Source organism: Varanus komodoensis, unplaced genomic scaffold, assembly GCF_004798865.1.
Source record: "Varanus komodoensis strain SLA01 unplaced genomic scaffold, ASM479886v1 scaffold92, whole genome shotgun sequence".
In the NCBI taxonomy this organism is placed as follows: domain Eukaryota; kingdom Metazoa; phylum Chordata; class Lepidosauria; order Squamata; family Varanidae; genus Varanus; species Varanus komodoensis.
The window spans coordinates 542,160-560,187 of record NW_025336624.1 but is presented as its reverse complement, the minus strand read 5'-3'; the positions used below and the strand labels follow the sequence as shown (position 1 = coordinate 560,187).

The 18,028-nt window shown below is 39.4% G+C and overlaps 1 protein-coding gene across 8 annotated transcripts in view; it reads left to right on the top strand.

Moving 5' to 3' along the window:
* GPATCH8 (G-patch domain containing 8) overlaps positions 1 to 18,028 on the top strand; it is an 81,503-nt gene that overhangs the window by 39,482 nt on the left and 23,993 nt on the right. For 4 of the 8 annotated variants that reach the window (XM_044418720.1, XM_044418722.1, XM_044418725.1 and 1 more), the window contains 2 exons: positions 349 to 366; positions 4,820 to 4,892. Coding sequence is in view for 1 of the 8 variants with exons in the window: in XM_044418719.1 (XP_044274654.1) it covers positions 4,820 to 4,892 (73 nt within the window). In the remaining 7 variants the exon portion in view is untranslated. Of the gene's footprint in view, positions 1 to 348; positions 367 to 4,543; positions 4,618 to 4,819; positions 4,893 to 18,028 lie in introns of all 8 variants that reach the window. The other 4 variants (XM_044418721.1, XM_044418723.1, XM_044418726.1 and 1 more) reach the window with 2 other exon arrangements.

Here is an 18,028-nt window from a genome sequence, read left to right as displayed (position 1 = left end):
GAGTGGATACAGGCTGGAAATGGTTGCTTTAACTTACATGTTGAAGTGCACTCAGCCTCTTGAGTGGCTTGGTAAGTGTGGTGCTAATGTGTATAACCATCCTTAGTTTTTCTCTCCCTTCTTATGTTTGTTTCTCTTTCCTCCAATCCCCCCACCTTCACTATGTCAGTCGCAGCGCTTAAAATCCCAACTGGTCTTGTATTTATTTTATGCTTCCATTCTTCTTTAATGAGTACAATACTTGCAAGCAGTGAATTGAAAACAAAACAAACAAATTAAAAATCAAATTACTATTAGTTGGTTGGACAGTTTCTTACTTTGTGTTACGTTTAACTGTTCTTTTGACAGCCCAGTTTTTAAAGCCAGGTTCGTATGGAAATGCTTTCACTCCACCTGCACCGCTTTTGGAAATAGCATAACGGCTTCATTTGTCTGTTTCTTTTTAGTGCATTCATAACACAACACATTGAGCACAATGTCTCATCTGGGCAATAACTGTTTCCTTTAGCAGGAGTGGAATACAAATGCAGCTGTTTTCTGTCAGAATTTCTTGTCTTCCTGATGTTGATGTATTTTTAATTAACAACTTAATCAAAAGATGCTGCATTTTCAATAATAAAAGTTGAATCACTCCCTCTAACAGTGAACTCAGTGCCCCTGCTTGGCAGAAATGGAACTAAAATGGGGGTGGGGGACAACCACTGAGAACAAAAGAGTCTTGCAGAGGGGACTACTTGCTTTGCAGAAGTACACTCTAAAAGCCCAGTAACCAAAGTGAGCAATCCCTGCTCCCAAAACCAGCCCAGGGAGGACTGGATATGCTCACAGAGCATCAGAAGCCACAAAACTGTGAATGGAATGATTAGTTTGCCTGAGTCCTTAAAAGGTTATTGTTTCATAAGGAAGGCATGGCTGCTTGGAGCTCTGAACCAGAATTAGCGCATGAGGACATTCTGCAATATTTTTGTTGTCTGTCCCACTTATATTGAATCAAAACAAACTGCCTGATAATAACCATTGCTGCACTACTAGCTCAGTCCTATACATATTTACTCAGAAGACAAGCCCACTGATTTCAGTTAGGCTTTTTACTGGCTAGCGTGTGTAGGATTGCAAGCTAAAATGCACCTATGCACTGACATTAATGTTACACTTAACATCTGCAGTTGTCTTATGCTGAATCAGACCATTGATCCATCTAGCCCAGTACTTTCTACTTTGTATTGGCAAGTGTTCTCCAGGGCTTTTGGCAATGAAATCTTCCCAACAATGCTATCTAAAATCTGTGGGATGTTGTACCTGCAAAGCATGGGGCTGTTCAGACATAACAGTGATGTTTGGTGGCAGTTTGTGGGTTAACTAACACATGGTGCATGTGAACCATTTCAAGTTTCCAGTAAGAATTTATGAATGCTGCATTTGTTGCTGAGATATCCAAACCCTGAACTTGGCTTAACATGGGCATGTTTAACCCACAAATTGCTGCTGAATGCATTACATCTGAACAAGGTCTGAATGTATGTCCTTGTTCTATGGCACAGATTTCAATAGCACCTATTGCTTATACGCAAATTAAATGATTGTCAGTTAAAATTGACATATCCGTAGAATCTTGTGCTTTTGTTTGTTAGTATTAACATTTCTAAAAAATGTGATTTATCACTTTCTGCTTCTGTTGGAAAGCTAATACTATCAGAAAGCTAACAACACAAAAGGAAAGTCTGGTTTGCCCACTGAAGTGCTTGGAGGTATCAAAGAAATAACTGGTAGCAGTGAAGAAGTGGGTCATCATTTGACGCTCTTAAGTATAGTAGTAAGTCCAAGAACTGCCTTCAGATATCAGGAAAAGTTAGATATTTTTAAACTTGATTTTTATTTAAATCAGTTGTTTATCCACTATTAGCAACAGTTCTTTTGGCTTCAACCAGTATAAATAATAAAATATCCAACATAGCATTGCTATCATTTATTTAGAAAAGGGAGAGAAAACAATTGCTTCATGAATAAACTGGTTCCCATTTTTTTAGTCTTTCCTTCTTGTTCATATTATTTTAAATTATGGTTTGGATCTGGAGTAAATTAGTAGCACTTACATGCCATTGAAATTAATGTGAAAAGTTTGTTTTGATTGACTTGAGTCCTGTTGATTGTACTGACAGTTAATGCAACTCAGTTAATCTGGATCCAACCCGTTATTTTTTTTCCTCAAGAATGCCAGGCTTACTGTTTCTTTTCAAAAGTGCAGCCCCAAAACACACTAATTATTTTAATTCCACGAACTGTATCAACTAGGATCTAAGCAATTAATTGAATACATGTAGGAAACAAATTTTGAGCTTTCTCTCTTATATAGGTTTTCTGCATTTAGTCAAATTCCACAGTGCTAAGGGTGACTTTGATGAAATCAACCCATAGCACAGTAACTGAGCTTTATTTGACTTAATGCTGTAGTGGTACCATCTTATTTACAATTAGGCTATATGCCCAAATGGTACATGAGAAACAAGGGACCGGGAGGCTTTTGCACAATTGACATGCCTTTCACAAGATTCTCTGATCTGTTTGAACAGGAATTGAGGGTGGGATGTAAACTGCACTCCAGGCTAGGCTTTTTGAAATAAGTTTGTAAAGCCAACATCCTTCCTATCCGTATCTCACAGAAATATCAGCTAGCATAGTACAGTTTGTCGCAACCCTGTGGCATTCTTCATGAAATTAAAAATGTCACCCACACAAAATTTAAAAAATACAAGGCTTCAGAAGAGGGTTTTGGTAAGCACAGAAGGAGCCATTCCTCACAATGCATAATTCAGAATTAATTAGCAAATCACAATTAGTGAATCCTTTTTTCTTCTTTTGATAAGAACTGTGTAAGCATTAAGCCAGCCTTCCCAATGAACTGTCCTCCAAAAGTGTTGGAAGGCACCTCTCATAATCCCCAGCCAGGTAAAGATGATAAGGAGATAAATCTAATAAAACTAGAAGGCACCAGATTGGGGGAGGCTGCTTTACATGCGACATTAAGGTGAGGGCTCAATTCTGGAATGAATGAAGAAGGATACTGATAAGTTTTTCCTGGTAAAAAGCAAATAGTCAAGGCCACTCTCTCCTTTCTCAACTGCAGAGGTATCCCAGATCAGATTCAGTGCTTAACTCTGAGCTGTAACTTTGAAAGTGGAACTAAATGTTTCTACATAAGAATATTCCTGTCACTGAGATGGAAAGAGGAAGCTCAGGGCAGGATGGTGAGAGGTAGGAGGTAGCCTTAATCTTTCCTCAGTAATCTCTCCTCTTATCCAGCCACCCTGCCCCATTGCCTTTATCTTGTTAGTTTGGCTTGCTTCTTAGCCCAGCTGTGCAGAAAAATAATCATTGTAAAAACAATCAGGGAGGGGGTTGCTCAGGAAACTGATCAGGGAAGGGCTGAGCACCCACAGATTGCTCCTTGAAAGTGGCCCTCTCCCCTGAATAAGATTACCTGGGGTTGAGAACTCAGGGTTTCCCTTGGGACCTGTAGTCCTAGCCTAATAGAGCATATCCTATATAAGTCATGTTTATGTCTGTGGGCTGGTTGGAGAGAACTGCCTCAGACAGTTCCGTAGGCTGAATGGAATTTCCTTAGAACTTAATAGTCAAGGCATTCCCCCAAGTACCAAATGTTAACAGCAGGGTTTCTAAGCATGCCTGAGTCCCAGTACCTCCCCAGCATTTAACCATAGTGGGAAACTTTTTATTTTCTTTAATCCTTATACAAACAGCTGACACTGAATTGCTGCACCACTTCCCCTCCGCTTACATTAATTTCAGTCCATTTTCATTTTCTTTTTTGAAAGATGAGACATTATGCTTGTTGTGTTTTCTCCCTACATGCACTAATGGTTCCTTGCTGTTTTAACCTGTTGCTAGGCCTGTTCCATTCTAACACCTTAGTATTTCTGTTAGCTTACATGTGAAATGCATCACCCAGTCTGTGCTTGAGCTCATTTTACTCTATCTATCTGTCTGTCTATCCATCTGTGTGTGTGTATATATATATATGCATATGTGTGTGGGTATGTATATATACACACAGATATATAGATATTCCTTTTAATTGGTTAATATTTTAAATTTATTTTGGTTTTTTTACTAACGTCACTGTATTTTTTCAGTTTAATAATTGGCTGCATGATATATATATATAATTTATATATACATTTATATATAAATATAACATTTATTTATTTATTTATTTATTTATTTATTTATTTATTTATTATTTTTTAAACCAATCAAGTCTAGCCTGGATTTTGTTCTGATTGTGTTTTGGTTTTTAGTGGTGGGGGCAAGTCTGACACTTAACAAAGTAACTTGGTCTCTTCAATGTCTGACACACAAACAAGTTAAAAAAATAGACTAAACACATTGTTAGTTTTTCATTGCACAAATCAAGTGGTGCTCTCTAGGTGATGGATATGATTGTATAACTAGCTTGATTTTATGCTTTTTAAATGTCATTTTTTATTTTCTCCCATATTGCTTTTTTTCCTGTTATGCACAAAAGTTGCCCAGCACACCATCAGAAAGTGTGATGACCCTTCCTGAAACCCTGTTCCTGTGGAAAAATCTTGCCAGCAGGTGTTTTGTTTTGTTTTTGTTTTTATTATGTAAATATATTTTCCCTTTTATTGGGCATATATTGCCCATAAGTAGTTTTTTATTTTTATTTTTGCATGCATATATGTAGAAAATTCTCTTGTTCATCATGTGTTTAAAACCATGGAAGAGAAGAATATATTATTGGAATATTTTTGGTTTGTTTCTCTGTTCTGTCTGTCAGGATAATATTGGACATCGCTTGCTACAGAAGCATGGCTGGAAGCTGGGCCAGGGCTTGGGGAAATCCCTCCAAGGTATGTAAGGAATTTGATGTTTAAGATGCTTATTATGCTTTGGGTTACATTTCTAGATGAGAGTCCTCCCTTTATTTCCTCCTTCCTATTTCCCCCAATAAGTTTTACATTTATCGTATTGCACTCGATTTTTCTTCATATGTGTAGGTTTAGCATGAAGTTGGTGCTATGAAATGTGGGTATAAACCTGGTTTTATTCAAGGCAGGCTGAAACTTGAGCATTAAGCCAAAGAAGGGAGTGTAAATGAATCTGTTACAAAATGGCTAACTACCACCAATATTTTGGTTTGCACAGCCAACAGCAAATGTGGAAAAGATAGGAGCTATCTCAGTTATCCAGAAAATGGTTTGTAATGGGTCCCAAGACTAGGCCCAAGGTGATGTTGGACAACATCTCCCATCATCCCTGACCACTGGCCAGGTTGGCAGGAATGGTAGCATTTGTAATCCAACAGCATTTAAGGATTCAAGATTGGGACAACTTCAGAGAACTTGATTTATGAGTGTAAAGGCAGTTACAGATCATTGTCCATTGAGATGTGAAAGGTTTTGATAAAACTGGTATAAAGAACATTTTGCTATGAATTGGGGGAAGTTTCTTAATTACGTCTTCCCCTTTTGTGACCCTTCATTTTCAATGTTTAATTATTAGTATTACATTTTACTTTCATTTGGGTACATCATGAATATGCATGGTGAGTTTTACTGTATGTGAGCTCTGGGTTTTTGGTAACCAGGTTCTTAATCATTTCCTAAAGGAAACTTCAGTGATTCATCTGCAGATAGGAAGCAGGAGAGGTCAAGGTCACTCTGAAAGTAGATTCCAGGTAGCTGTTAGATCTTAAGAATTACTACACTATCAAGCTGTATAGCTCAATATTATGAGTTCTGCTTTAGGAAATGGTATGATAAAGTGTTACCCCTCATAGCTGAAGTTGTGCTCATTGTCTGGCTAATGTTACATAAGTGGTGGTTTATAGCAAAAAGAAAAGCAAAGAAACAGTTTGGGAAAAATACCCCAGAAAGTCTGGGATGCTTCTGTGTGAATTACCTGACTGCTGAAAGGTGGCATTCCCTGTAGAGTATATGAACAGTCCAGAGTAAAGAAAATTGAATGCTATATAATACTGCAAACTTTATTCAGATGAGCAAGGGTCATTATAAATTGTCTGAGATGTAGGCATGGTGCCATATGCTTCTAAAATCTCAAGTCTGTCCTTATAAACTTACTGTTGAAATAAGGCATGAGAACTTTGACAATGCATTTTAGGGACACAAGTAACTGAAAAGTGCCCTCTTCAAAAGAATGTGTGTATGTGTACAGGGTGTGCTGGGCTTCCTATAATACAATTTAATATAAAGCTTAATTGTATAAGATGTTTAAATGTAGTGGTCCCCAGCCTTTTTGGAATTGTGGGCACATTTTGGAATTTGAGAAACTGCTGTGGCCATACCACAAAATGCCTAATCAGTGAGTTGCTACTTTGGCATTTCCCTGTTGCTCCTTTTTGTTTTCTGTTTACTGGGTATGACAGTCTCTCTTTAATAAGGGATCATCTAGTTTGGTAATTGCAGGAGGGTCAATACAGCTAATGCTTCTTTTAAACAGATGTTTGGTGATGTCTAGTAGCCTTCTTTCTGGGGGCATTACATTTTATAGTCACAGTTAAAGTTTTTACTGGAACAGTCTTTACTATTCATTTATTTACCTACTTCATGAAAATTAACCAACACATAGCGTGCATTGATTCTCTGTACCTTTTTGAGAACTAAAATACCTTTATTTACACCACTGGAAGGATAGACATCCACTTCCTATAATGAAGTGTTTTAGGGACTTTAATGTATTTTCAACATTTGAATGGATGGCATTTAATTGACACTTTCAAATGGATACTTAGTTGGATATTTGATCTACTTTTGTTGAAGCCTCCATATACCTGCTAGAAAATTATATGCCTTTCATACAAATTCATTTGTTTCTTTGGATACATACAAATCCATATGTATATTTTAAAATAGCATTTCTTTTAACAATCCAGAGTTTCTGAACACCTAGTTGGTAAATCTTTCATAGGTGCCCTTGGAAGTGCCTATAGGTACTGCGTTGGGCATCCTTGTCACAGCATCCTTTTTGGGTAAGAGTGAGGTACAAAGCTCATTGAGAAGGGTCTGTGGTCTTCACCTGTGTTGGGTAGATTTGGCATCAGAATAAGCTGTCTGACAAACATATGTAGAATCACAGCTGACAAGATATAATTTTCCTCAAACATTTTGAACTTGTCACCTTTATGGATTCGTGAATTCCCCTTCATCCATTTGCATATCTCTGCATGGAATCTTCACAAAAGCTGCATGCATACAGTCTGATGCTTTGTATTTGGATTAGGGGCTTTACTACACTGTTGGGATAAGAAGAGGACAAGAATTGGTTGGCTTGGGTGCCATTTTTGGTACAAATCAAATAAATAGGGCACACAGGACTCCTTCCTCAGAAGGAATAGCAGGAGATACTTCTGTGTCCAGAATATGTCATGTGTTTGGTTCTTTTGCAGCCTGTAGGCTAAGAATAGCAATTTTGGAACTGGAAATTCCATGTCATGATGGGAATGATGTTCTGGCATCAGTTTCTATAGAATCTTCTCCCTGCATGGGTTCTGATATGTGGACACTTGAGGGCACCCAGCAGATTGAGAACTGCTGATTTAAACCTTATCTGTTTAGCATCAAACCAATATAATTCGTCAGATTTCAGTTTTGTGCCTTCTGTTCAAGTTGAAGCTCAAAGCTGCTTTGTTCTCTTGTGGTGTTTATACATCATGGGGACCATGAGCTGCAGCCTGGTTTGTCATGTAAATTATTCTGGACTTGGCATATAGAATCAAGCAGTTGAACAAAATTGTTTTTTATCACCATAAACAGCCTCTTGCAGTGTGCCGAAAGAGTAAACAGCACTTCAGAGTTTATTCATACACTATATGAATACAATATATATTCATACAATATCCACATGAGACATTGGGTAATAGTATCCTGAGCATTTAGGAAGTGAAGGGAATATACCACACTATGGAACTTTGGAACTTTTTGGTTTTTTGTCCTTGTGTGTTTCCTTTTAATTACCCTTGTCTCCGAAGACTAAGAGAATACCCTTATTCACTTCAGTTACTTTTTCATCCCAGCCTGCTTCAAATGATTAGGAATGGTTAACATTAGAGTTAATAAACAGCAATGAAATAATTCAGAACTCTAGCACAAGAGCAGTTCACCCACCACATCTACCCATTGCAGGGACCCATGAGAACAACTATATGGCATTTCTATGATAATACTAGTTTAACTGGAGTGGGTTCAAGATACACTAGCCTGTTGATATGACCTTAGAAGGCTTGACTCTGTGCCAGCTCTCTATAGTATGTTATGTACCAAAGGGTCGGTTGCCAAAAAGGCAGTAAGCATTTTATTAAGACATCTGAAAAGAAGACATGCCAACTGAAGAATCAACCTATTTTACATTTCTTAAAAATAAAAACCTACCACCACACTGATATTTAATGTAGCCAAGGAGTTATTTATGTGGAGGTATTTGTCAGTGTGCCATATCGGGACACCTGATCCTGGTGAGCACATTGGGGATCCTAGGACAGACAGGCAGGATCTTAGCAGGCTGCACAGTGCCATTAGTCCTGAAGTCCCACATTAGAAATATTGAAGTAATTGCTGTCTAGCCATAGATCAGAAAAGAATCAACCCATGATTTGAATTCCCAAATGAGCAAGAGGCAAAACACACTTCAGAGCAGCTTGAAAAAGTCTGAATCCTGTGCATGTCAGTAGCTTTACATAATTGCATAGTAATTTACAGAGAATGTATGTGCAGGGATATTTAGAGCTTGGCATGAGTACAGTAGTCATGTGAATTGCCGATTGTCAGGATTTAGGAAAAACTACCAAATTCTCTGTGAAGTTGAAATGTGTACACTTTTGAGAGGCACACACTACCTTGAATCTCATCCACATGCCTGCTTATCTGAACATAGCGAGTGAAACAAACCACTTTTCCCAAGGAAGTTCTCTTCCAGACTACTTTTTCCAGGAAGTCCCATCTGTGTTCATTAAAGTTGTGCAAGTCAGTTGAGTTGTGCATGAATTCTGTGTTTCTCCAAGTGTTCTCGGCACACCTAAGCACACTGCAGGGTATCTTCTTTGTCATCTTGTCCTGTAAATGTTCTGTACAAGAATAATGACCCAACCTCTTCTGGAAAAAAATACAATAAAGTATTTTCAATAACTTAGGAATGCTTCTCGTTAGTGAAATTGTAGTGAAATGTCTGTCTAGAGAGCATAATTGCTTGATGTTGTTATAAGCAGTTGTTAGGTAGCTGATTCAGTGACCACATTTAGTGGACTTTAACTGCAAGGTGGTTCATCCAGTAGAGCTGTTTGGGATTTAGAGTTGAGAATGTGATAAGGGTGGTTGAAATCAAATCCTAAAGGACAGGCCTTTCCAGAATGCCACGTATGGTGCATAGCTAGGGTCTTCCTGCTGAGGAACACCATCAAAGTAACATGGCCCTTCAGTGCTAGTTCTGCTCCAGAAGTAAGGCTTCCTGGCTCATGAAAAGTTATTTTAATCCAGAGGCATTGCTGCACTCCCACCTGTATGTTTGATTGGACTAAACATGTTTTTATGCTTTTGGACTATAACTTCCATCCATTGGCTATGCTAGCTTGCGCTGTTGGGAGTTGTTCTACAAACATCTGAAAGGCAATAGGTTGGGAAAGACTGTCTTCCTGCCTGGCAGTCTTTGGGGTTAGTTGCCTAGGTTTTGATGTGTGATAGCATGGCCTCTCAAGAATTCTTCTCACAGGAACAGAGTTGGGTTTCTCTGAAAGGGAAGGAATTCACCTTTCCTTGGCTCTTTAAGAGGCAGATGTGAAGTTCTCCTAAAATCATCTTTGCATTTCTGTTCAGTTTCTGCCAGCTGTTTCTCACTTCCAAAATTTAAATTATTTCTCCAAAGTGTGTTGTTTCTGTTTGTGAAGATTATTTTTCTTCTTTGTAGTTTGTGATCAACACACATATGGGCTTTGTGCCTGTGTGGACCCTGTTGTCAGGAAGAGACTTCATGGCAGCTGTAAGATGCCTATAGATGGGAAAGCAGTCAGTTAATTAGCTGTGACAGAGGGGAAGAAACATAGAGTAGAGCAGAGGACTTTTCATTGACAAGACAAAGATCTGTCCCAGTCCCAGACCAAGTGAGATTACCCTTTGTTCTGTGCTTCGAAAAACTGAGAAGAAAGGACACCTGCGCATGTCCCAAAATTGTTGATAATTTGTTTCTCAGTCCCTGATAAGTGCACTGGAGTGAATGTTCTCTTCTAGGAAATGTGTGCACTTTCCCCCTCCATTCTACTCTCTTCCTTGAAATTTGCCAAGATTCTCCTTCATTTTTACTGTTCTACCATGACATTTGGCAATGCCAGCAGTAGTCAGGAGGACTGAGAGAGAAACAAGCCCCAGCAGACCAACAGACTGGCAGTCATCTGTCAGGAGTAAGGGACAAGCCACTTACCCAGAGTGGCTTTTTCTCAGGTTTGCTTAGTGTGACATGTGAACTTGCTCTCTAATAGCCTTCTGTAAGCCACTCTGTTTCAGCCATTCCTATCATCTACAATGTGGGTATGGTAATACTGACTGTAGTTGACACTCTTGGTAATTTTAAAAAGTTTTCATATGAAGCACTTGCTAATACTCTAAAGCACAACAGAAATGTCAATATGATTGGCAAGATTTTCTGAAACTTTGGGAATGGCTACATGATTAGAATGCTAGTAATTGAATCACAGAACAAAGTTGGAAGGGGCCTATATGGCAATCGAATCCACCTCCCTGTTCAGTGCAGGGCTCCAAGTTAAAGCATTCCTGACATATGGCTGTCCAACTGCCTCTTGACTTCCACCAGTGTGGGAGAATCCACAGCCTCCCTGGGTCATTGGTTCCATTGTTGTACTGCTCTAACAGTCCAGAAATTCTTCCTGATGTCTAGCCAGAATTTGTCTTTCTGTAACTTATGCCCGTTATTCCATGCCCTATGCTCTGGGATGACTGAAAAGAGATCCTGGCCCACCTCTGTGTGACAGACTTTGAAGTATTTGAAGAGTACTATCATATTTCCACTCAGTCTTCTCTTCTAGAGGCTAAATGTGTCCAGCTCTTTCAATCTCTATTTACAAGGGCTTTGTCTCCAGTCTCCCGATCATCTTTGTTACCCTCCTCTAAGTTTTTCTGTATCTTTCCTGAAGTGGGGTGCCCAGAACTAGATACGATATTCAAGATGGGGCCTAACTAGTGCTCCATAGAGGGGAGCCAGTACCTGACATGATTTGGAAACTATACTTCTATTAATAGAGCCCAGTATATCATTAGCGCTTTTTTTTTTTTGCAGCCACATCACATTATTGATTCATATTCAGCTTGTGGTCTACATCAGTTCCAAGATCCTGCTCACTTGTAGTATTGTAGCGCCTAGTATTTCATCTCCTGTAACTGTGGCTTTGGTTCTCTTTTCCTAGGCTTGACGTTCATCCCTGTTGAATCGCATTGTGTTGCTTTCAGTTCAGCACTCTTCAGCCCAGTACTCAAGATCGCTTTGAGTGTTGTTTCCATTTTCCAGCTATCCTACCTAATATTGTGTCATCTGCAGACTTGATCAGCATTCTCTACCTCTTCATCCAAGTCATTGGTACACATGTTGAAGAGTACTGAGCCCTGTGGTAGCCAACTCATTACCTCCCCAGTCTGAGAAGGTGTCATTGAGAAGCACTCTGAGTCCACTTTTGTTGCCAACAATGGATCCACCTGATAGTTGTTCCATCAAGCCCCTTTTTGCCAGTCTGCTGATCAGAATATCATGGGGCACTTTGTCAAAAGCTTTGCTAAAATCAAGATAGATTATGTTCACAGCATTCCCAAAGTAAAGTAAGTAACCCATTCAAAAAATGAGATCAGATTAATCTGCAAGACTTATTCTTGATAATTCCATGCTGGCTTCTAGTAATTATTCCATTGTCTTCAGGGTTCTTACAGACTGACTTTATTATCTGTTCCAGAATTTTCTGAGGGATTGATGTCAGACTAACTGCCCTACTCCTTTTTGCCCTTTTTGAAGATAGTGGCAGCATTAGTCCTCCTCCAGTCATTTGGCACTTCCTCCATAATTTATCAAAGATAATAGACAGTGGATTTGAGAATTCTTCTGCCACTTCCTTTACTACTCTAGGATGCAGTTCATCAGGCCCCAGAGATTTGAACCCATTCAAACAAGTTAGGTGTTCCTTGACCAACTGTTTGTTAATCTCAAGCTACTGTCCTGACCCTGACCGGAAAGAAAGCTTGAAACAAGTTGGGCAGATACGTATTGGAGAATGTTTTGATAGAGAACAATTACCAGATGGAGGTAGATAACCACTAGACACTCCCAAAGGGACCTCTGACTCTGTAATCTTAGGATTTTAAATCTCATGAGTCAGTGATCTAGTTTTTATCTTGTCATTTCCTCTATATATTCTGCTTCAGTTAGGCCAAAGATTGCTCTTAAAATTTTGAAACAGGGAGACGCAGGAGACTTACCAGTTCCATAGTATGCTTCTGGAGCTTAATATACAACATGGATCCATTTTACAGGGTGAGAAAATGTGGCTAGCCTACCAAGGACTGCTGTTGTTGGGTACAGCATTGTCTTATCTTCTAATCCACCTGTGCTGACATCAACAAATGTGGAAACTATGTTTCCATTTGGCAGCATTTATAGATACAGCCACTGCTAACACCAAACATTCTCACATGCTTCCCCCCCCCAAAAAAAATATCCACAGAGACCCCAACTTAATTGTTGTGTGTATGCACAATCAGCTTCCCAGTTTGATGGGAACTCAAGCTCAGATAGTAAGCCACGGTATGATCTGGGCCATAAGACAAACTAATTGAAGGATGTGTTTTATTTGGGATGATTTTGATGAGAAATTAATTTGCTGGTTTTGCCTCCTATGAAATTGAAATGCCCTGACTTGCAACCAATGGGGAAAGGTGTAGAATGGACAGTGGAGCTCTTTTGATCAGTAGAAAAGTGAGTTATTGTGTGTTTATAGGGCCAAAAACATGGTACTTTGGACTGAAAGGGAAGGAGGTCATGGAAGACAGGATGCATTGTACCCTGGCTTCTTCCACCTCCTCTCCTCCCTGCTCACTGGACTGCTCACTGAGGCTGGATTCCCAACCTTGGAGAGGCAGCTGGAGTGATTACTTCTACACTGGCTGGGTGTGAGGACGGGTTGGAGAGCTACTTGGATCTGGAAATCCCATAGTATCCTGTGATCCTCCAGGGTAATCCATTGGAATGCTTCTTTAAAAATTTGAATAACAAATAGCTTCAGGAGTGCCTTTACCCATATCTTCTGCCTTACCTGCTCAGGTCCTATGGGGAAAATTCCAAGTCCCCCAACTCTGCCTTAAAGCAAAACTATGGTCTATGTATCGTACAGCAGATAATGCCTGAGAACATGTACACAATGTGCAGTGTCTTGCAGAAGTAGCCATACCCTTTAGACTTTTCCACATTTTATTGTGTTAACTGTCTGGAATTAAAATGGATTTAATTTGCATAGTTACTACTTGATATATGGAACATACTTGGCTCTATGAAGGTGTAAATTATGTTCATTGTGGCACAAAAGTTACATAAATAAAAACATACTGGTACTTGCTGATTGTATACGTTAGTGATCCCTTTGCCATAGTATGCCTACATAAGTGCTGGTGCAACTTACTGCCTCCAGAAGTCACATACATAGTTGTATGGAGTCCACCATGTGCAGTTCATTGCCCCATGACCTGTGATTAAATACACCTGTTTCAGGAAAGCCCCAGAATTTATTGGAGAGTGTCTCTAAATAAAAGAGCATCATGAAGACCAAGTAGCTATCTAAACAGCTCTGTGATAAAGTTATACTGAAGCACCAATCAGAATAATCAGAGTTATAAAAATGTCCCAAACTGTGAATGTCTCCCAGAACCTCATTGAATCCATTATTAGAAAATGGAAAGAATATGGCTTAACTGCAGCTCTGACAAGAGAAGGCTCTCCACCAGTTTTCAATGACTGGTTAAGAAGGGAGTTAGAGAAGCAACCAAGAGGCCAATGGGAACTCTGAAAGTGCTGCAGATCCACAGCTGAGATGGGAGACACTGTTCATGGGACAGCTATCACCGGCATGGTCCACAAAGCTGGGTTTTATAGAAGAGTGGCAAGGAGAAAGCCATTGCTGAAACAAACCCATATCAAAGCTCATTTGTAGTTTAAAAAAGGCATGCGGGACATACAGCAAACACATGGGAAAGAATTCTCTCATCTGATGCAATGAGGATTGAACTTTTTAGTGTCACCACAAATGCTGTGTGTGGTACAAAGCCAACAGTGCTCATTGCCTGGTGGCAGCAGCATCATGTTGTGGGGATACTTTTCCTCAACAGGGACTGAAAAACTGGTCAAAATTGAGGCAAGATGGATGAAGACAATTACAGGGTAATTCTAGAGGAAAACCTGCTTCAGTCTGCAAGAGACTTGTTTCTGGGGTAGAGGTTCACTTTTCAACAGAGCAGTGACCCTAAGCATGCAACCAGAGTAAGAATAGAATGATTTAAAAATGAGAACCTGAATGTTTTAGAATGGGCCAGCCAAAACCCACACCTCACCCCAGTTGAGAATCTCTGGCAAAACAAGAAAGTTACTGATCACCAGTGGCCGCCATCCAACCTGACATACCTGGAGTAGTTTTGCCAGGAAGAATGGGCAAAGATGACAGAGCCCAGATGTACAAAGCTGATAGAAGCTTACCCAATAAGACTCACAAGCTGCCAATGGTGCTTCTACCAAGTGTTGACTCAAGGGGTAAGTACTTATGCAACAAATGTGTGCCAGTTTTTTCTGCCACAATGAAAAGGTTTAGCAGCTTCACAGTGTTGAGTATCTTGCGTACATCAAGTAATACCAGTGCCAAATAAATCAATTTCAGTTACGATATGAAAAGTCAAAGGGCGGGGGCTGAATAATTCTGCAAGGCACCATATACAGCCCAAGGAATACTGTATTATCTAGCTGGATTTATATATGGCCAAGTCAAATCTCACCTTGTCATGCTAGTCATGAGAGAGTTCAGCGTGTTTGGCTTTGAGGATCATTTTTCCAGAGACTACTGGGTTGTCTCATATTTAATCAATTTAGTTTCCACCAAAAGTGGTGCTCAAGACAGCTAACAATAAAATGCAAATTAAAAACAAATCTTATTAAAATATATGCAAAAAGAAATGAATTAAAAGCTTAATGGAAGTAATAGTGCCAACCAACAAGCAGAAGAAATCCCCTAACATATTATGTCTTAGCTGTGGTACTTTTTAGTGCACTAGTAGACTGGCACCCAGGACTTTTTCACATACTGCCTTTTTCTTGCCTGCCAATAACTACCACTAATATGAGGAACAGTATGGCTTGTTATCAGGATTGAAGCCAGAACCTCTTATTTTACAGATTGTGTATTTTCTGTATGCCTCTTTCCAGATAAAAACACATCTGAGTAGAAGATGTGAATTCCCACTTCCAATATTTTTCCCTATCTTGTTTCCAAAAAGACTAGAGGCAGTTCATGGTCCAGTTTAGATCCCATTATTTTTACATACGCTGCTTTAAAAATAAGAGTTTCTTACGGTGTTTTCTGTTGATTTTATTAATTTTATTTTAATGTTCTGATTTGATATGATTATGCTTTTATTTGTTTATCATTCTTGTGAGCCACCAACAAGGCTTTGATAGGCAGCAAAAAAAATCTCATAAATAAATAAATGGTGATGAGTTCATTCTGCAGAATTCTTCCTAGTGAAGCAGTAAGCGCTTATGGGTTCTCCCTTTCACTTGAAAGTCTTGTTCCTTTTTTAGCGTTTTTCTTTTAAAATATGTAGCCTTTGGAAGACTTTGAGGATTGGGACTCTGTATGAAAAAATTGTCATACAATCAGAAAACAAGCAAACAAAACTGTTAGATGTCAGTTTAGTAAAGGAACATAAAAGTACTTGGATGATAGTGATACTAACATCATTTCACTCTATTTTCTAGTCCAGGTTTGAAGCCGAGCACTTTAGTGGACCCATTTATGCTGGAAACTGTAGAGCAGGAGCATGTCCCTTTTAGTTTTGCCCCCTTTACTGCTGCTGGATATTCCAGTGGCATGGTGTATTTCATCAACCATGTTGCTGTTCTGGGTTTGGAGGAGGGGGCAGCTTTGTACTAGTTCCAATCCTATCTGGAATCACTTTTGGAAAGTGTTTCTAGAAGACTACTGTTCGTTTTCTTGGCCAATGCCCCAGATAAAGACCTCCCTGCAATTCTAACATCTATGTCATAAGCAGATCTCTCCTTCCCTCTTTTCCACTCCAGCAGACTCAGATGAAACTTTAGAAGCAACGTATTTTAATTAAAACCTAGCAGTTTACAAAACACTATAAATCAATGTTGCATTCTCCTTAAGCTGTGAGAGATGCATCTGCCCTTGTAAACAGTTGAATCCAAACTGAAGCTTACTCTCTTTCCTTGCCTTTCTTACTCTACCTTCAGGGTGGTTCCTGCTGCTTGAGTACTAAATGACAGGGAACATAGGACACTTCTTAACTTGTCTGCTCGTTTTGCCTGTTGTCTCCTGACCAATCAAGAACTGCCTCCCAGTCTGCCCCATCCCCAGTTCCGAAAGCTCTCCTTTTTCAAAGCAGGCTACTTCTCATGCTCCATCTAACAATCTTCACTAGACAGCCTTGAAGCTGCAAAGTCATCTGCCCCACCTCTGTCCCTCCACCTGCCCTTTGGAATCATATAGATCTATCTGAGCAGACTGTATCATGCAGGAGCTGGGACCTCTCTGTATAATTTATATGAAACCAGTGGGAGATGCTCATCATTCTTCTGGAGTTCATCAGTATGTGGAGGACATCAACACTAGCATCAGATTTCATAGAGAGGCAGTGGGAACCTTAAAGTGGAGTCTGGGAGCTAAATAGCTGCTGATTAATCTAGATAATGCAAAGGTAAATTGTTTCAGTAAGAAAGTTGATTGGAGAATGTGAATTTGTCTTTGAATGAGGTAACACTCTCTTTGAAAAATCAGGTTTGCAGTTTGGAAGTGCTTCTGGTCCTTGCTTTCTTCCGCAGATGGGCAGGTTGAAAATGTGCTCTTGCACAGCCTAGGCTGATGTTTTAATTCTGGCTGTCTCTGAATGAGCCTCACATAATTTGTCACATCCCTGCTGGACTACTGTGTCTTGCTTTATGTGGGCTGCCTTTATGTGGACAAGTCTTTGAAACCTGCAACTGGTGCAGAATGCTGCTGCCAAGTTGATGTTGGAAGCTAATATTTGGGTCATATAGTTCTGATATTTTATCTCGTATGTTGGTTTCTAGTGTGTTGAGTCTGATTTAAATTTATCACCTTCAAAGCCTAAAATAGGCAAGGGTATCTAAAGGACCACTTTCTCCAACACAATTTTTCCAGGCTGTTGAAATAATCTAGGGACTCATTGTTCTGTGTGATACTACTGTCTGAGGCTAGGTTGGTAAGTACACTGGATAGATTGATTGTAGTTGCTGGTCATGGTTCATAGATGCCAGAAACCTGACCAGACCCTTTGCTGTTAATATTTCAGAGATAATGAAGTTAGCCTTGTTTCAGTGAGCTTTTAATATTGGATCAATTGTTCCAAACTGTCCTGCTTTTATTACTGATGTTGAATGCCTCTTGTGTTTTATTTTGCTGCTTGTTTTCTTCAGTTTCTGGTCTTAAAATAATTTTTTTGTGGGGTTGGGGAAGAGACAGAAGCAGTATGTGTATTTTAATGTAAATGTAATATGCATTGCCTTGGAAACTGGCTTATAGACTCAGCTGTTATTACCCTAATATTTGAGATCTGAGTAAGAACGACCTGTTGGGGGACAAAACACTGGAGATATACAGGACGCATGATGGATTTGTTGATAATTAGGTTTTGTTCATATACACTTACATTAAACTTGTCTAATTATCTATGTTTTTGCTTTG